Raw genomic sequence first — 18890 nt, 5'->3', positions numbered from 1 at the left:
ACTGTGTTTATAAATACATGTCAAACCTGGAAACGTTCAATCTGGGCAGCCCTCAGCACTGGAAGTAATGCCATTTTTCTTGCTCTGCATTTTGTTGGTACAGCTCCTGGCACGGCACATCCGCGCTCCGGCGTGCCGGGCCCGCTGCAGGGATGGCTCAGCCCCACGAGGATGCAGTGGGATGGGAACCCAATGTCCCCTGCTGACACGGGGAGAACCTCTGGGTGCTCCCACGGGTTACTCTGGGTGACTTTATCCTGTGTCCCCTCCACAGGTGGGAGGATGCAGCCGTGCGCCGGGGGCTGACGCGCGGAGCCGCCGGCCGCGGGGAGCGGGACCCCCGCCGCCCACCCATGGTCCCGGCTGGCAGCCGGGGCAGCCCCCCGTGAGGACGGGCACGGGCACAGCGCCGAGCCCCCACAGCCGCCCCGCCATGACGAGCCTCTTCCGACGGAGCAGCAGCAACGGCGGCTCCCGCGGCGGCTCCTCCGCCCAGGAGCTCAACAACAGCCGCCCCGCCAGGCAGGTGCGGCGCCTGGAGTTCAACCAGGCCATGGAGGACTTCAAGACCATGTTCCCCAACATGGACTACGACATCATCGAGTGCGTCTTGAGAGCCAACAACGGCGCCGTGGACGCCACCATCGACCAGCTCCTGCAGATGAACCTGGACGGCAGCGGCTGTGACGACAGCTCGGACTCGGAGGACAGCATCCCCCCCGAGGTAACCTGCCTGGGGGTTCCCTCTTTGGGCTCTGGCTTCCACAGTGTGGCCACCTCAGTGTCATCCTGCCTCCTGCTGCCTGGGCACGGTGCTGCTCAACTGCTGCAGGCTGGCAGAGGTTTGAGTGCCTGGATCAGCTGCATCAAAAATTGTCATGGGCAGTGCTTTAGGCTCAAGGCAAGTGCTCTCCCCTCTCTCCCTCACCCCAAAACCCAGCAGAGACCCTTCTGCTGCTGTCAGAGAGACTCCCAGGGGCTGTGTGCACCCAAGGAGAGGCTCACCCACCCTCTTCCCTTGAAAGCAGTACCTCCAAACTCCACCAAAACCCCTCTGGGTGCAGGAGGTCCAGTGCCAGCAGGTTTCCCCACCCTCTCTGCAGCAGCATTCAGCCTGTGCCATCTCTGCTTTGCTGCTGCACGTGGAGCCCTGGCTCACTGGGGAGAGTTTCCCTCACCCCATCCTCTCACCCTGCAGATCTTGGAGCGGACCCTGGAGCCGGACAGCTCGGACGAGGAGCCCCCTCCCGTGTACTCCCCCCCTGCCTACGAGAGCCAGGCACTGGGCAGCCGCTACCCCCGTGCCCCACCCACACCCCCACCCAGGTGAGCCCCATCCCTGCCCTCCTCCTGTTCCTGGGGCACCCTGGGCCAGCACACGGGGCTCAGGCTGGCCCTGGCACGGCCGTCTGGCCCTGTTCCTTATAGGGCCGAGTGAGACAAAGCCAAGGGAGATGAATGAAGCTCACAGCTGGCTCAGAAATCCCTGTGAGGGTCTAAAACATGAACAGCTGAGGAGCCGGAAAGCTGCTCTGGCAGCAGTGTGTGGAATGGCAAAAATCAGCTCCTGGGGGCGGGGAGCGCTCGCCTCTGCTGGAAAACACCAGGTGCTGGGCAGCCAGGCCCTGTGCTGGCTCCTCACCCCACACCTCGGCTGGCTCTCACCTGTCACCTGTCCCCTGCAGGTGTGGGGCTGTGGGACAGCAAGGGTGAGCCCTGGGCACCTCTGTGCCAGCCCCTGCCCCCTGTGCAGGCTGGGTGTGGCATCTGGTGAGAGATGTTTGTCAGCTCCGTGGATGAATCCCTGCACTGCTGGGGCTCCACTGGGCTGGTTTTTGGGAGTCTGAGTGAAACAGGCAGGAGGAGGAAAACCCAGCATGCAGAGTTGCAGGGCAAGGCTTGAAATGCAGCTCTCAGAAGATTCCAAACACTTTAGGAAAGCCTTTCACTCTCCAGAGCTGATGCTAACGCTGCAGGTTCGAGGATGTGCTGGGGTTTTGTGGTTTCCAGCACTGCTGGTGGAGCTGTGCCAGCTCTGCTGTGCCAGGCACTGCTGTGCCTGCTGTGCCACGCTGCCATGGCAGGTGTTGGTGGGTTCCTCCTCACCTGGGCTTGTCCCACAGGACGGACGTGCCCGGCCCCGGCAGCACCGGGCACTACAGGAACTGGAACCCGCCGCTCCTGGGCAACCTCCCCGAGGATTTCCTGCGCATCCTGCCCCAGCAGACAGCCAGCACACAGGTGAGCCTTGGCCACCCCTTCCAGCCCCTGGAGCACCATCCCACTCCTCAGCCACCCTGAGCTTGCAGCATCAGCACGCTGGAAGCATCTGGGTACCAGGTGTGCACTAAACCAGAAGTTTTGGAGTGTCCTGTTCAAGAGACTGAAGTGGGCAAGGTGTGAAAGAGCTCTCAGCAAAGCTTTGATATTTTTCCTGCCATTATCCCAGTGATTAGTACCAGAAATGCCCCTTGCCATAAGCACATAATATTTTCAATTCTTTGAAAATCTTGCCTGCTGATCTGGTGAGGAGCAACAGCACCAGTAATGCTCCTAAGGAGAGCAGGACTGCCAGGGAACTTGAGTGCTGCTGCAGTGGAATTTGGGTGGGAAACCTAGTGCAACCCAGAGGATTTACCCCTGGGAAGTCAGAGTCCATGTGGGTTCCATGGTTGTTTTAAGCCACAAGGTTTGGGTGCCAGCAGCAGGGCAGGCAATGGGCAGCATCCCATGGGGAATAAGCAGCCCTAACACGTGCTGGACATCCAGCTCAGCTCCAGGCATGGCACAGTTTGGGGCATCCTTCAGCCCTTTGCTAACACAGGAACCCCTAAATGGATCCAGCACCTTCCTGGTATGGTGAGGGACTGGGGGCTGCAGGGACCCTGCTCCTCCCTCCCGTTTCACCTCCAAAGGCAGCTCACCACGTTTTCCTGAATGATTGCCCTGCAAGTTGAGCTTCACAGGCTCTATTACCTTTCTGGGAATAGAAGCATGCCAATTCATTTGGGCTCAGGGGGAGGAGAGGAGCAGCTGCCCTTTTCTTTCCCCAGTAATTGTGTGCTTTTGCTTTTTATGGCTCTCTGGGAGCAGCTACAAATCAGATAAATATTGTAGGCAGGGATGAGGCTGTGCCGCAGCGTGCGGCTGTGCTGCTCCCCAGGTGTGAGGTGTGACGTGCCTCGTGCCTGACGTTTGTCAGCAGGGCATGGCAGACTCTGCTCTCCCTTCTCGTGCCTCCACACCAGGTTCTGCTATGGCACAACACCCTGGTTTAAAGTTAAAAATCTGTGCCAGCCTGTGCTCTGCAAAAGGAGCTCCTAAAGGTTCCCATGTGGGATATCCATCCCCTCTGCCCTGTCCCCCTTCCCAAGGGACAGTGATGCCCTGTCCCCCTTTGTCCCTTTTGCCCTGGGCTGTTGGGTAGAGGAGGGAGGGACCCCTCTGGGGGATAACAGAGGGAGAAAAGGCTGAGCTGAGCCCTGAGAGTCCCAGCCTGTGGCACGTTTGTCCCCGCAGGGCTCGCAGGGCTGCCGGCAGCCCGTGCCACGGGGGCTGCTCCCGCGGGGCCAGGGCTCCCTGGAGCAGGAGCGGCGCTGGAAGCAGTACCTGGAGGACGAGAGGATCGCCCTCTTCCTGCAGAACGAAGAGTTCATGAAGGAGCTCCAGAGGAACCGCGATTTCCTTCTCGCCCTGGAGAGAGGTGAAAAAGGCCTTCAGAAACTTCTGCCTTTTGGGTGTGTGTCCTGCTGTGACACTGGCTGCTGGCAGCACTGCCCTGCCCGTGGGATCAGGCTTGTGCCAGTACAGGATGTGGCCAGGCTGCAGGCTAGTGCTCCCTGGACTCCTGCTCTCCTCCCCTGCCCACCCCTCTGCAGCATCTCTGGCAGAATCCATCACAAGGAAATGCCCTCTGAGCCCTCCCCAGCCATGTCCCTGATGCTTTGCAGGGTCCTGGCAGCACTGTCAGGTGGCAGGAAAACCACGGGTGTGCTCATCGTGTGCTTGTGGTGGGTGGGCAGTTCCTCTGCTGCTGCGGGCTCCCATCAAAGTGCTTGTGGTCGCTGTGCAGAAGCAAAGCCCTGGCTCCCTCCCTTGCCACCAGCCTGTCCCTCGGCAGCCACGGGGCTGTGAGGGGACAGGGGAGCAGAGCCATGTGCTCTGCCTCGAGGCTCTGATCGAGCGGGCGCTGCGCTTTTTGTTTTTCAGATCGATTGAAATATGAGTCAAAAAAATCCAAGTCCACCAGTGTTGCTGTCAGCAACGACTTTGGTTTCTCCTCCGTATTATCAGGTAACTTCCAAGACACACATGAGCATTGTCTCTCCACAGCCCCTGCATTCCCATCCCTCTGCCCAGCTGCTCCCAGAGTGTCTGTGGAGGGAGGAAACTGGCTGATCCTTCTCTGCTGCCCTCCCAGCACAGGAGAGGAGCTGGTGGGTCGTGGGGATGGGTGCTCCTTCCCTCCCCATGTTGAAGTGTTCCTGTATCCTGCCTCCATCCATCCCTGCCCTCCCGTGCCTGGGCTGCAGCAGAGGATTGTGCCTGGAGGCATAATGACTGTTCCCGGGTAATCCTGATTAACCTCGGAGCAGAGCAGCTGCCCAGAGTCAGAATTAGAGCTGGTGTCTGTCGATGGCCCTGCGAGGGGCTGGGCAAGCCTGGGCAGCCTGGCAGGGCTCCAGCTGGGCTCACAGACCTGGCCAACAGGGACGTGGCTCTGGGGGTCTCTGGTTCCCTGACTGAGCTGGGCTTGCTCCTGATCCAGGATCCAATACCCAGAGCACAGTCAGAGCTCGGGGGAATTTGGGGCTGCTGAGCCTGGAGGGAGGTGCTGGTGCTGGGGCTGAGCACAGTGAGGATGTGCTGCCAGCCCAAGGGTTATGGTTGCCCATGCAGAGCCACCCCACAAGCACCTGCTTTTGCCCAGCTCTGCCCTTTGGTGGTGCTGGAATTGGGTTGTGGGAGTGATCAGTGCCCCCTCATCACACCCACACTCTGGTGAGCAGATGTTTGCCTTGCAGGTGACGTGGCTCCCTCTGTCACCAGCGAGGCCGGCGGGGCCGTGTCCGACGATGCCTTATTCCGAGACAAGCTCAAACACATGGGGAAATGTGAGTGCTGTGCAGGCCCCGTGCTGGCAGCCTGGCAGGGCTGGAGGGGAGCTGGGAGTGGGGTGGGCAGGGGGAGATGGTACCTGGCACTCTCCCAAACTCATCTTTTCTCAGAGAAGTCACAGCCTGCTTTTCCCACCACTTGGGCGGCCTCAGCTGGGCTGCAGGCACTGGGGACACTGGGAGGGGTGGGTCACTCTGGGTAAGGAAGGTCATGAACATCCCAGCAAAAGGGTAAAAAACATCAGCACCTCCCACCAGTGACCAGCGTGTCCCTGTCTCCCTCTCTAAGTCTGGCAAACCCAGGGCATCACCACAGAGTGTTGGGGTGTGGGTGGCTCTCACACCCCTGGCCTTGCCCCTCTCCTTCCCACTGCCCATGGCAGCTTTGGGAAGGGTTTTGGGTGCGACCCTCACCCAGCTGCTTCCTTCCAGCCACTCGCAAGAAGCTGTTTGAACTCGCCAGAGCCTTCTCTGAGAAGACGAAGATGAGGAAATCAAAAAGAAAACACTTGTTGAAGCACCAGGTGTATCCTGAAAGGGGCTGTGGGGCAGGAGGGGGCTCACTCGGGTGCTCCTGGGGGCTGCCCAAGGGTTGGGAAGGGTGACTGGTGACATCCTGGCCCTCTACTGATTTTCCTTAGTGGAGGGCACAGGATGGGGACAGCAGCTTCCACAGCAAATCTTCTCGATGACGTGGAAGGACATGCATATGGTAAGGAATGCTGTGCTGGCTGTGCTGTGCTTGGCATGGCTGGGTCCCCTGGCCCCACATCACCCCAGGGCTGGCTCAGGTGTGAACAGAAATATCCTTGTGGGCCAAAAACCTCCATCCAGCGTTCTCAGGTGCGCTGTGGTAGCACCTCCCCAGGTCCCACTGGGAATCCTCTCTCTGAGCAAGGGAAAGCTGGGCTGCCTTGCCCTGAGGCTCATCCCCAGAGCTGGGACCGTGGTGCAGCGGTGTCCTGGTGTGGAGGTGGCTGCAGCCCACACCTGCCTCTGCCTTTCAGATGAAGATTTCCAAGCACGGCGGCAGCAGCTCCGGGAGGAGGAGGAGACGCCGAAGGAAGGGCAGTAAACGGTGAGAGGCACCTGGGGATGGATGATCACTTCTGTGTGAATGGCCCAGCCTGGCTGCAGGAGGGGCCACGTGCTTTAGGCTGGGTCCAGGGGTGGGCAAGCCCCATCAGTGGCCAGGGTGCCATGGTTGGGACAGCCCTGGGTGCTGGCATTGTGTGGCTGAGGCTGAGCTGTTCTCTTTCCCCCTCCCTTCCCCTCCCTGCAGGTCCCAGCACTGGGGTTTCTTGCTGGCACAGGACGTGCACAAGGCTTCATCAGGAGATGGCTGAAAAAGGAAAAACCCACCCAACAAATCACCCAGATTTTGGCTGTTCCCCCTCTGCTGCTGTACGCCTCTGAAGTACAAGTATCGAAGTGAGGCACAATGTTTTCTTACCCGTGGTTTGAAAACAACTTTTCCTATCCAGCAAATCAGCCAAAAAGGAACAAAAAAAGGAAAAAAAACAAAGCGGGCAGCTGCTGTGAGCGGAGCCAGCGAGCTCCGGCTGGGGAGGAGCAGCCCTGCCTGAAGAAGGAGGGATGAAATCAGTGGTACTAACGAGGATCCATTCACACGTGGGGTCTGCTTGGCCAGAGCACTCCTGAACATATCTGTAGTGGTCTGATGTAACTTCATTCTGCGCACACCGGGACAAAAACCACGTGAGAAAGGGAAGCTAACAGCCGTTGTCTATTATTGCTAGGAGTAATGAGCAGAGATTCAGATCAGGTAATAGTCAAATAATATAAATTGTTTATAAAGGAAAGGCCTTCTTTTCCTAGGCGTTTCACTTTGAATTAAACCTTTGCCTTCAGCATTGCTACAACTGCCTTGAAGTTGGGAAGCTTTGTGCTGCTGCAGGGCAGCACCAAGGGCTGGATTTCACACCAGTTTAACCCTGACTGATGGAGCAGGACACGTCCCACCAGGTGTGGGGTGCTGGGGGTGGTCCTGGAGTCTGGGAGCTCCAGGGATGCCCCCGCTGTAGGTAAGAGGCAAAGCCCAAGCCGGGCGTTGGCAGGGCTGGTGGAGGTGTTCTCAGCATGGAGAGTTTGTACCAGGGCTTGGGGGCACTGCTGGCTTTGGTGAGGGGCAGGAGCAGAGCCCCTTCCTCATTCCCACAGCGTCGGAATCCTGCAGCTCTCGGAGATGCTGTCAGGCTAAAAATAATTACACAAACAAATTCCTTCGCTGTGTAAGTAACGAGTGACGAGCGTAAAGTCAGAATTCGCTCCCGCCAGCACATTTTCTTCTCTTCTATCGGCACAATGCTCCCTGCCAAATGCAGGAGGTGGCTCTAGACGTGCCTGTTTCACTCTCTGGCTCCCGCCAACCAGCACAAATGTTGCAGGATTGGAGCTGTGAAGGCGGCAGACGCAGAAGCCTCAGCCATCAAACACTCACGCAACTGTTTTCCCTGCCTCCCCGCAGCAGGGTTTGGTAACAAAAGTCCCCCTTGCAGGCGCTGGCTCCCGGCTGGCTCCTGTTCCATCCCAACGGAGCCCGCGTGCCGTTGAAGTGGACGCCAAGATTTTCCTCCCCCGCCAGCTCTGCAGCTGCTGCACCTGTTAAGCGCTGCTGTCGTCCCCTCCAGCCCTGGTGGGGATCAGGGGCATCCCGGGAGCTTCACTTTCTCCTGGTTCCTGGCCAGGGGCAGGGCTGCTTCCAGGTGTCTGGGGCTGCAGGTTCTGGCTGATGTCTCCATAGCACAGAGCTCTCCTGCAGCACCAGCGCTCAGACAAGTTTTGGGGTGCCAGACAAGGACTCAGTGGGCTGGGAGAACCCTGGGGTGCCAGCAAGCTTTGAGTTCCTAAAATCAAAGCAGCAGAATTCCCACCCCACCCAGCCCATACCAGTTTTGGTGTCCTCTCCTTTGGTTTTGAAGGACTGAAGAGCATGTCCTGAGTTGTGGCAGCAGAGTGACAGGTTAGGGCCACCCCAAGCCACATGCACACCGTGGGCAGCACCCCTGCTCCTGGTGGTGTGCACAACTGGCAGCAGGTGCTGCTCTGCCCTGCCCAGGATAGGATGTGGGTCTGGAGGAGCACCTGGCTCAGGGAGCAAGGAGCTAAGGGTGAATCAGGGAATGGAAAATCCTTTAGTCCCTGGGTGGGACTTCCATTCTGAGAGTGCTGAAGAGAAGGAGGGGCTGCTTCCCTGCCCTGTGCTGGCCCCGGGGGCCACAGGAGGCTGCTGTTACTCCTTCCCAGTCCAAAGCAGCTCTGCATATTTGGAAGAAAATGAAACTTGGAAGTGGATCAGCTTGTCACCATTCCAGCGCCTCTTGGCTACCGAGGGCTTTGGTCCCAGCGAAGTTTCCATGAGCGCAGGAAGCTCCAACGGGCGGGAAGGGAATTCTGCTCTCCCAGAGCACGAGGTGCTGGCAGCGGGGCTGGGCTGGCCCCTGCAGGGTTTGGGGATGGGCTGGGTCGTGCCGTGGCTGCAGGGATGGGTTCAGCTTTCCTGGGGAGGCTGGCACAGGGCCACAGGGCAGTCGTGCTGCACTGCTGGCACCAGCAGCACCCAGAGCAAAGAGGGGACACTGTCCCTCCTCTCACGCTGCTCCTTAAGTGACATGTCACCTCTGTAACCCAGCCAAGGTGTGCTGGAGGAGCAGTCCTGGGCCAGCAAGGAAAGGTGGCCAGGGGCTGTGAGCTGGGCAGGGGACAGGTGGGTGCAGTGAAAGCACTGTGGCCACCCAGGCCTGGCACAGGGCCCTGCACACGCCTTGGCCACCACCACCACCCAACAAGTTGCCCTTAAACATCCCAGGCCAGGCACAGCCTCTGGGTGATATCACTCTGTAGCCGTGTCAAAATATCTTGGAGGCACAAAGCCTCATTTTGATGGAGATGGAAAGGGGTTGTTTCTGTGTCCTGTAAAAAAAAAAGTCAGGTCTAAGGAGTGGAAAGGCCACAAACCCAGCTTGGGAGCCAAAATGCATTTCTTACATAAAAATGTACAATTCTCAGTGATGTTTGTATCATTTCTCTACAAAAAAAGTTTCAAAAGAACAAAACAAACTGATCTGTGACATTTGTGAGTGTGGCTATTTTAGAATTTATTTCCATAAGTGATCTTTTTCTTAAAGATGTTTAATAGTAATTCCTATAATAAAGTCCTGTTGTACTCTTAACACTATATTTTTTAAACACTGTGTATTTTTCTTTACAGGGGGAAGAAGAAAGAAAGGAGTCTGGGGAGGGAAGGGGCAGATTTAGCCCAGCTCCAGCAGTGCCCCTCAGATGCAAACGCCCCAAATCTGCCCTCGTTTGCTCCTGATGGGACTGAATTAGTGTCCAGTGATTTCCTCAGGAATCCAATGACCTATCCCTGGGGAAGCAGCCCTGAGGAGCATCCCCCTCACTTGCAGGGATAGCACAGAATCCACCTGTCCTGCCCAGCTTTCATTTCCTGGCTGGGTCGGACCTTTCCAGCCTCACGTGTGGCTCAGAAACCTTCCCTGAGAAAGAAAAGCCTGGAAAAAGTCAAGGCGTTCTTTCCTCAAATGCCAAAAGCACCGAAAGGCTGGAGAGAGCCCGGCTGCTGCCTTGGGAATTGCAGAGCCCAGGGCTTGCCCAAGCCTTGGAGCAGCTCCAGCAGCTCCGTTTGGAATTCCTCCCCTCCACAGGGACAGGGGCTTTGCTTTCTGAGCAGAGATTTAAGGAAAGCAGCAGCTGAGAGCAGCCGGGGGCTGGCTGGGGCTGGGGATGTCCGAGCCCGGGGTTAGCTGCTGGCTGCCAGCCTGCCCTGGAAATTCATGGAAATTTACTGCCCCCTTCCTTCTCCAGGCTGCCAGATGGAGCAGGGATGAGTTTTCCTTGCCCGCAGCTCATTCCCAAGCGAAGGGCTGCACCTAGTGACCAGGAAAGGCTGCGGGAAGGGGTTGTCACAGGGCTTGGCTGGGTTTGATAAAAATCCATTTCATAAACCCAGGCTCAAAAGACAAACTCTGTCTGCTGGGGCTGCCCAGGGCGGGGTCTGCCCATGGAGCAACCCCCGAACCGTGGCCCGCAAGGCATGCTGGGATGGGGGGGGAGGGGTGGTGGTGGTGGGGGGGGGGGGGGGGTAAGGGACGGGGGCGGGGGGGGCAGCGCAAGGCATGCTGGGATTGGGGGAAAAAAAAAGGGGAGGGCGGCCGCCGCAAGGCATGCTGGGATTGGGCGGCCGCAAGGCATGCTGGGATTGGTCAACCGCAAGGCATGCTGGGATTGGTCAACCGCAAGGCATGCTGGGATTGGGCAGCCGCAAAGCATGATGGGATTGGGCAGCCGCAAAGCATGATGGGATTGGTCAACCGCAAGGCATGCTGGGATTGGGCAGCCGCAAAGCATGATGGGATTGGGCAGCCGCAAAGCATGATGGGATTGGGCCGCCGCAAAGCATGCTGGGATTGGGCAGCCGCAAAGCATGCTGGGATTGGGCCGCCGCAAAGCATGCTGGGATTGGGCGACCGCAAGGCATGCTGGGATTGGGCCGCCGCAAGGCATGCTGGGATTGGGCGGCCGCAAGGCATGCCGGGATTGGGGGGGCCGTCGCAGGGTGGGACTGTCGCTATGTCTGTGCACGGATCGAGCGGGACTCGATCGTCGCCGCGGCTCCACTCAGGACATCCCGCGGTTCTGTGACACGGCACCAGCAGGACACGAGGCTGCCACGAGCCCCGGGACTGCTGGTGCTGCCCGGGCTGGGGCTGAACGTGCCGGGCCACACCAAGGTCGGGTCTCGTCTGTCGCGACAGCGCCGGGGGCGCCTGCAGAACTGCCGGGGACGATGCGGCTCGGCCAGCGGCTGGCGCTGCCTGCACACCTCTCCCGCCGCCGCTCGGCACTCGGCTGCGCGCCCTGGCGCCCGCTGCAGACCTCGTTCACTTCCGGTGCAATTTCCGGTTCCGCGCGGGGCCGCCATGGCCGGGAGCCGCGCGCAGAAGATCGGGAGCGTGTTCAGCCGGTGCGGGGAGGGCTCAGCCGGGCGGGGGGTCCCGGTTCTGCGGTGAGCGCGGTCCCTGAGCCCCGTCTCCGCCGCTTGTGTCCCGCAGGACGCGGAACCTGGTGCGCCTCGGGCTGCTGGAGAAGCCGCTGTGGCTGGACGTGTACGCCGCGTTCCCGCCGCTGCGGGAGCCCGTGTACCGAGTGCCGCGACCGCGCTACGGCAGCGCCCGCGACCCCATCGCTCCCATCTTCTACCGGGAGGACGCCGTGCGAGCGTGAGTGCGGCCCGGCGCGCCGCTGCTTCCCGGGACACCGGGACCGGCCTGCCGTGTCCCCTCCGTGTCCCCTTAACGCGGTGTCCCTCCCGGGACCGCTCCTAAAGCCGCCGCCAGCCTTTGCTGCTTGGTTTGCGGATTTTGGAATAAATAGGGGTGGTTTTATGAATAAATAGGGTTGGGTTTCTTTAATAAATAGAGGAGCTTTTTGTTAATAAATCGGGGTGCTTTTTATTAATAAATCGGGGTAATTTTTATTAGTAAATTTGAGTAGGTTTTATGAATAAATAGGGTTGGGTGTTTTTAATAAATAGGGGTGGGTTTCTTTTAATAAATGGGATAGTTTTTATTAATAAATGGGGGTGATTTTTATTAATAAATTGGAGTAGGTTTTATAAATAAATAAGAGTGGTTTTATGAATAAATCGGGGTGGGTTTCTTCTAATAAATGGGATAGTTTTTATTAATAAATCAGGGTGTTTTTTATGAATAAGTTGTGGCATTTTTGTTCATAAATAGGGGTGGGTTTTATGCTCTTCTCTGTGTTTATAACTCTGGTGCAGGCTCCTGTCCCTGCCCAGCCCAGAGCTCCAGCCCTGCTCTGCTCTGCTCTGGGGGTTCTGGGCTGACCCTCCTGGAAAGGAGCCCCAGACCTGCTGTGACCCACGGCTGGTGGTGATTAACTTGGCTTTATTAATACAATTTAAAAAGCTGGAACTAATCTCTGTAGAATCCCAGGTGCTCCAAGCCCCAGTGTCCAGCCTGGCCTGGGACACTTCCAGGTGTTCATGTGGAAAGGAGAAATAATTATTTGCATGCTCTTATTGCAGCCTGAATTAACTGACCCTGCTGTTGTCTGCTGGCTCCTGATTTAGCTGCAGAATCTAAACTGTTTCCTCTCCTGAGCAGGAGGTTTTACCAAGTTTATGGCAATGGCCCCAGACCTTTCGACCTGACACAGTTAAACTTCAAATCTACTTGCCAGAGGTGAGATGGAAACGAAACCAGGAATATTTCTGAGTGTGCCCCTTCCTCCCCTCAGTCAGTGAACCAGAACGTTATTTGTGAGTGTAAAAAAAATCAACTTTGCAATCCAGGTTTGTTGAGAAATACAATGAGCTGAAGGAAGAAGGGAAGATCGAAGAGGAGAAGTTGTTTGAAGAAACAGGAAAAGCCCTTTTAGCCAGTGGGGTCATTTTACAGAGAAGAGGAGTGGATAAAGTGAGTATTAAATATTCACAGAGTTCCTTGGCTGGTGGATTGAGAAAACTCCACTCCCAGGCCCTTAATGCTGAGTTGGTCTGAATAAAATCCTCACACACCTGGTGGTCCTAAAGTGTCTGTGCTGTGCAGAGAAAACTTTCTTCTTGGCCATGAACGTGTCTGGCCAGGGTGAAGGGACTTGTGGGTCAGAAAAGATGTTTTTCTGGTGATGAAATTGAATAATCATTCAAACAATCCATGGTGTATCTGTATAAACTTTGAAACTTTGTGTATTTGTTGTATCTGGGGATGTCCTGCCCTGGTGACACCATGTTGTGCCTCCATAGTAATCTCAACATTAATTAAATTATTTTTGGACACACAGAGGGCTGTTGCTCTCTCAGTCCCCTTTCAGAAGCTTTTTCCACCCTGTTTCATGTGATTTTTCTGTCCTTCCCTGCAGGTGGCCCAGCAGGAGCAGCAGAGTGCTGCATCCAGGGATCCTGCCTTGCAGCTGCAGCTCCAAAATGTGCTGGAGGAGCTGCAGGAGAAGAGGAAGGACAGGCAGGAGCAGCCACCAGAGCTGGCAGGGACACACAAGGAGAGTCCCCCTCCCTCCTGACAGCCCTGCTGGGCTGTGTCACCTGCCAGGAGCCAACCTCCAGCCCTCTGCTGGGACATTTCCCTGGGGGAGCAGCATCCTGGTGCCCTCCATGTCACACATGTTCCCCTCTGTCCAGCCCACATTGATAAAGTCACAGATAATCTTATTTTTTTTTTAGGGTTCACAACTGTTTTATGAAATCGAGTTGGAAAACACCAAGTGTAAGAGTGGAAAATTAAAACATTTTCTTTAAAAACTGGAAGTTCTGCCTGTTGAGATGTCTGGTAGTGAAGATGTTTCCTGCTGGGGGAGTGGCAGATCCTGTTTGATGTATCCCAGCAGCTGTCTGAAGTGTCATCTTTTTATAGCTGATTGAGGAAAGTGCTATTTGTGGAATGGTGTAATGTGCTCTTCCCATTCATCATTTGCTTCAATCCACAGCAGGATGAGGTGTGGCAGTACCTGAAAATTGGGAGCTTTGCAGGTTTTCAGTGACTCCTGGTGGAACTGGTCACCTTTGAGGTGTGAGAATGGGATGTTCTCAGCTGTTTGCTGAGAGAAAGGTGGCCATGCTTAGGAAACAGTCTCTGGAATGTGACACAAAATAAATAACAACCAATCTTCCTGGGATTAGGAGGGAGTCCTTCCTGTGCCTGCAAATCCAGTGGCTGCCTGATCTTCCATTAAACATTTTGGCTTGGGCTGTGTGAAAGACAAACAGTTTGTCTCTTTCCTTTGTGATTTTTGTTGTGTTTTTCTTTTCTTTGTCATTCTTTAAAATCCCAGACTGCCACCACCCCCCCAACAGGTGTCAGTGATGTCTGACCTCTCCCTGCTGAGTGCTGGTGCTGTGTGTGATGCAGGAAAACTCAGTGGCAGGGAAAGGCAGGGTGTAAAAATGCTCATGGTTTGGTTCCTGTGCCTTGGTTCACTCCTGGTAGTGATGTGATTGCAGCAGAATTACTCAGTTATCCTTGGAAGGTCAAACTTTATTCCCAGTTCTGCTCTTGTAGCTCCAGAGGAGCGCAAGGTTTTGTTAAAAAGAGCAAAAATCCTTCAGTTTTAGCACTGCTCCATGTCCAGATGGAGCAATAAACAGAGCTCAGAGTTCTCCCAGAGCCTTGGGGTGCACCCTGAGCGAGTTGCTGTGCAGAGCAGGTGAGGAGAAAGTTGGAATTGCTTTTATTTTGTGTTGAAAAAAGTCCCAGAGGGTGGCTCTGGGGACAGATCCCTCCCAGCTGGGCCAACCTCCCTACCTGGGCTCACCTTGGGCACACCTGGGGGTTTGGGAGGAGCACTGAGAGCCCCCTCAGGGGCTTTTCCTGCCCTGGAACACTTGGGCAGTTGATGTTGATCAGCTGCAGGTCATTAATTACCATCTGGGGCAGTTGATGGTGATCAGCTGCAGGTCATTAATTACCATCGGGGCAGTTGATGGTGATCAGCTGCAGGTCATTAATTACCATGGGCACAGCTGAGGCGGTTTTGGGGTGATTGGAGGTGCCCAGGGAGCCCAACCGCGGCTCGGGAAGGGCAGCAAGGTTTGGATTTGTGCAGCAGAGGAGCTCCACACCCTGCCCCAGCAGTTTGTACCTCACTGCCCCGCGGTTCTGAGGCAGGTACGTGGCCAAAGGTGTTTGAGTGGAGGGAGAGTGGGAGTCTTGCCGTGGTGGGAATGTGGGAATTCCCTGCTGGAAGCTGCCGGGGCAGGCTGTGGGTGATACAGAGGTTGGAACGTGAATTTTTGTGTCTGGTGGGTGATGAGAACCCACGGGGTGAGGGGTGCGAGCCGCAGCGTTTGGTGCAGCTCAGATAAAACCAGTTAACCCAGTGAGTCCGGACAGCGCTTGATGGGCGCTTCTGCCGGGCTGCGAGGGCGATGCTGATGCTCGGGACCGAGGAAATTCAGTTTGAGCGAGGGGATTTAACGGAGCAGCCGTGTGGTGTTTGTCGGTGCCGGGGATGCTCGGGGGCCCCGGCGCTCCCCGCTAGGTGGGAGCCGCGCTCCGCGCTCGGTACCGGAGCCTGCCCGGGATGCTCGGGCTCGGCAGCTCCCCGGGCGTGCTGAGACCCCGAGCTTTCCTCAGGAAATACCTGAAACACATCGGGGATCCCGGCTGGGAGCGGGGGATGCTCGGGGGATCGTGGTGGTGGAAGGGGGAGCCCCGAGGTGCGGTCCCGGGGAAGGCAGAGGCTGCTCCCGGCACTTCCCAAGGACGGCTCCTGCCCTCCCGTGGTGTCCCCGCTCTCTCGCCATCCCGTGTGACTGTCCCGGGATCAATCCCTGACCTTCCTGCCCCTTGCTGCCAGCCCGTACCGGGCTCAGCCGAAATTCCTGCGGTCCAAAGGCGGGACAGGCGCGGGCAGTGACGCCTTCCCCAGCTCTGCCTGCTGGGCTGAAGCTTTTCCAAGGGTTTTCCGAAGTTTTCCAAGGTTGTTCCAAGGTTTTCCAAGGCCAGTCCCTGGAAGTGTGGGCTCCACCTGAGCCTTTCGGGGTGCAGAGCTGCCTGCCCTGGGTTCAGTGGGTGCCTGCAGCAATTTCTAGGGATGGTGCAGCATTCCTCACACCGGTGTTTCCCCAATCAGTGCCAGGGCAGGAGGTGCCTGCTGGCACCAGCACCTCCAGTCCCTCAGCCCAGGGCTGCAGGGCCGGGCTCTGAGCTTTAACCCACGGGCAGCTGCTCCCAGAGCCCTGCTCAGCCCCTCCACGTGTTCCTGGGCCGTGGATTATCCACTGGGATGTGTTGAGGGCAGGGGAACTAAGGATTTAATAGGATCAGGTCTAATGTCTGGAGCAGCCAAAATAATTCATCAGCTTTGCTGGAAAAACAGGTGATCTGACCTTGCCAATGCCAAGCTCCACCGAGGCAGATAATAAAGGTTTACTGTTTAAAGAGCATGGCTCCAAATAAGATATTAAATTGTTGGTGTTGACTCTGCGGAATCCCCTGGGATTTACCACTGCACACACCCGTTTGGGCTTCAAACCTGCCCTGTTTTGAGCTTTGGAATGCTGCAGAAATCCGTATCTGTTAGGAAAATGGATGTGGAATCAGAGCAGGGTGCTGGCTCTGATGTGCTGTGTTTGCACACTGGAGAGGGGATGGCACAGAGGTGGCTCCTGCTTTGCAAGACCTGGGCAGTGCCAGTTCTGCCACCTGCCTGCTCCTGGTTCTAAACTGGGGCTTTTTAGTGTGTTGGGATTGGTGCTTTTGCAGTGTTTTGTTTCTGCAGCAGCAGCAATGTCCATGGCACCTGGGAGCTCTGGCATGTGCCAGGGGCAGGGAGCAGGGCCAGAGCAAACCAGGAGAGCTCAGCTGGAGAAGCTGCTGCTGTTTTACCAGGATGTGTTCAGTCCTGGCAGGACCTGACCCCGTGCTGGTCAGCTCTGACCCAGTGACAGTGACAGCAGCCAGGTCAGCTGTGGGACCCCAGCTGTGGGGGGAGCTCACCCCTGGGCACAGCAGTGAGTTTAATGAACATTTTGATAATTATTGCAGGTCATCCCGAGGAGCTCGGGGCTGCTCCCAGGGTCAGTGCCGTCCCCCAGAGCTGCTCACTGCCCCAGCTGCTGCCCTGAGCCTGGCATTTGGGATCTGCCCAGTGATTTGGGATGTCTCCCCTGCTCAGCTGCCCTTGGCTCTGTCTGTCCCTGTGCTGCTGCTGCCTCCCTGCATATTGTGAGCTCATTCTGATGTGCGCTAATGCTATTATCCTCCAGAAATTGAAATCAAGTCTGAACCTATAATGTTTCACTGGGAGGGAATTGGGGTTATATATTCCTGTGTACAGCAGCATTCTATTTCAGTCATAGCATTTAATTATGATTGGTGTGTTAGTGCCCACCAGAGCATAACAAATTGTCATTATGTTATTCTGCTGAGTCTAATTTAATTGGCAAGTTGTCACAAAAGCAATTATCCATCATTTATTTTGTTGCCATAACCACATCTTGGAGAGCACCTGCTGTCTGAAGTGGAAAGGCTCTGCAGTCTCTTGGTCCTGGATTTCTTCCACTTGCCTGACACAAAGACACCATTTCCTCCTCTTATTTAAAAATGTGTTGGTGGTTTGGCAGCGTGGGCTGGGGATGCTGAGGGGATGCTGTGGGCAGGGAGAGCCCTGCTGGGACATCCCAGATTCCCTCTGGAGACCTTGGGGCCAGCCCAGGGCAGTGTCTGGGGGTGGGCTCAGGGGTGGGAGTCTCTCCTCACTCCTGGAGAGCTGGGATGAGCCAAGCAGAGAAAGGAAAGCTTAAAATGAGACATTCCCTGCCTGGAGGAAATAACACTCTTGGCTTCTTGCAAATAATTTTGAGGGAAAACAGGGAGGGAAAGAATGCCCTGAACTGCTGGTGGTTTATTCTGGTGTCTAAGCACACAGAAGTGGGTTCAGTGTGCCCAGAGGTGTTTGGAGGAGCAGAAGGGGCTCAGCCCTGGCACGCAGAGCCTGGCTGGTTCTGGAGCTGCTCAGGGAAGGACCAAACACCCCAGGGTTGGTGTTGGTGCTGCCCATCCCCACCCTGGCTCCGGAGGGCAGGGACAGCTCAGAGCACCCTGGGGCTCCCCTGGCTGCCATTCCCCAGCTCCCAGAGCTGCTGGAATCCACCCCAGTGCCAGCAACCTGGGCTGCTGTGCACTGAGCAAGTTTGAGATAAAGCATCTGGGCTCCCGGAGAGATTAGCAGGCTGCCGAGGGAAGATTAGTGCTTCCTTACAGTCCAACAGGCAAAGCAATATCAGACTTCCTGAGCCCAGCCCCAAAGTGCTGATTTTCTCCTTCCTGAGATGGCAAGTGGCTGTGACCTGTTCACTTCTGAGATTTTTGGAGATTGCATCCCAAAATCCTGCAAGGCCAATGCGGACTCATGACCTCAAAGCCTGTGACTCGGTGTGATAAATGAGTAAACAAATGAAAATCTGTTCTGATGTCTGTATTTCTGTGAGTTACTCCCCTCTCCGCCCTGTCTGTAATCTCTTCCCCTCTGGTAGTTCTGATTAGCTGCTAATGAGGAAAGATGATTTTGTAGTTAAAGCACAGAGAGAGGGTTTTGTTCCTAGTTCTGCTTTTTTTTTTTCTTTTTTTTTTTTAATTTTCCCCTCCATGCCTTGATTTCCTAATCGGTGGGCCCAGATACTGTTGATTTAAGACGGATGGTGTGAAGTTAAATTAATCCATATTTGCAAACCAATTTGTTTCAAAGGGAGGAGAACAGGGACTTGGAAAGGAGGAATCATAAATTTCCCCTCTCGGTGTTCCTGCTGGGACTGAAGATGAGCACTGCTCTCATTTCCCAGCAGTGACAACCTGGGGCTGGCCGAGCTCCTTGCTCAGAGGCACCAGGAGAAGCTCTGGGGTGTGCAGGGGCCCTGCTGTGCCTCTCTGGCCACCCCCCAGTGCTGGAACTTGCCCCTTTTCCCTGGGCTGGCTTTCATTTCATGCCCCGGGAGCTGAAGGGTGCAGGGTGGAACCTGCAGCAATGCCAGCAGATATTTGTGTGTCTGATTTATGGGTGAAATTCCCCGGGATGGAGGAGGCATCGTGAAACGGCTGAGTGTGATAAATAACTCATTGTAATGTATTATTTAGCAAATTATAATGAAAAGCAGAAAATACACGGAGGGGAGCAGACAAATGCATTCCCCAGCTGGCAATTTACTGATGGTTTGGAGCCAGGAAACTGATATTTAAGAGGGTTTGGGAA

The 18890-nt window shown here is 56.0% G+C and overlaps 2 protein-coding genes across 2 annotated transcripts; both read left to right on the top strand.

Moving 5' to 3' along the window:
* The first annotated feature begins 308 nt into the window (after nt 1-308).
* Nucleotides 309-7373, top strand: CUEDC1 (CUE domain containing 1). Its single transcript, XM_033077933.2, has 10 exons — nt 309-724; nt 1199-1326; nt 2124-2241; nt 3520-3703; nt 4210-4293; nt 5025-5114; nt 5550-5643; nt 5771-5829; nt 6125-6195; nt 6400-7373. The coding sequence occupies exons 1-9, from the start codon at nt 434-436 to the stop codon at nt 6190-6192; spliced, it is 1116 nt and encodes a 371-aa protein (XP_032933824.1). The 5' UTR covers nt 309-433; the 3' UTR covers nt 6193-6195; nt 6400-7373.
* A 3248-nt stretch (nt 7374-10621) lies between these two features.
* Nucleotides 10622-13449, top strand: MRPS23 (mitochondrial ribosomal protein S23). The gene is made up of 5 exons (XM_033078604.2): nt 10622-11124; nt 11213-11380; nt 12290-12367; nt 12478-12601; nt 13047-13449. The coding sequence occupies exons 1-5, from the start codon at nt 10637-10639 to the stop codon at nt 13203-13205; spliced, it is 1017 nt and encodes a 338-aa protein (XP_032934495.2). The 5' UTR covers nt 10622-10636; the 3' UTR covers nt 13206-13449.
* Nucleotides 13450-18890: the final 5441 nt, after the last annotated feature.

Source organism: Catharus ustulatus, chromosome 22 (assembly GCF_009819885.2).
Source record: "Catharus ustulatus isolate bCatUst1 chromosome 22, bCatUst1.pri.v2, whole genome shotgun sequence".
In the NCBI taxonomy this organism is placed as follows: Eukaryota; Metazoa; Chordata; class Aves; order Passeriformes; family Turdidae; genus Catharus; species Catharus ustulatus.
This window is presented reverse-complemented; position numbering and strand designations above follow the sequence as displayed.

Bases quoted from the DNA above. Each gene is read 5' to 3' on its own strand.
- CUEDC1 (XM_033077933.2), top strand. From the start codon at position 434: ATGACGAGCCTCTTCCGACGGAGCAGCAGCAACGGCGGCTCCCGCGGC. The intron at 3,704-4,209 runs GTGAAAAAGGCC...TTTGTTTTTCAG, and splicing joins CCTTCTCGCCCTGGAGAGAG to ATCGATTGAAATATGAGTCA. The intron at 4,294-5,024 runs GTAACTTCCAAG...TTTGCCTTGCAG, and splicing joins TTTCTCCTCCGTATTATCAG to GTGACGTGGCTCCCTCTGTC.
- MRPS23 (XM_033078604.2), top strand. From the start codon at position 10,637: ATGCTGGGATTGGGCCGCCGCAAGGCATGCTGGGATTGGGCGGCCGCA. The intron at 11,381-12,289 runs GTGAGTGCGGCC...TCTCCTGAGCAG, and splicing joins CGGGAGGACGCCGTGCGAGC to GAGGTTTTACCAAGTTTATG. The intron at 12,368-12,477 runs GTGAGATGGAAA...TTTGCAATCCAG, and splicing joins TTCAAATCTACTTGCCAGAG to GTTTGTTGAGAAATACAATG.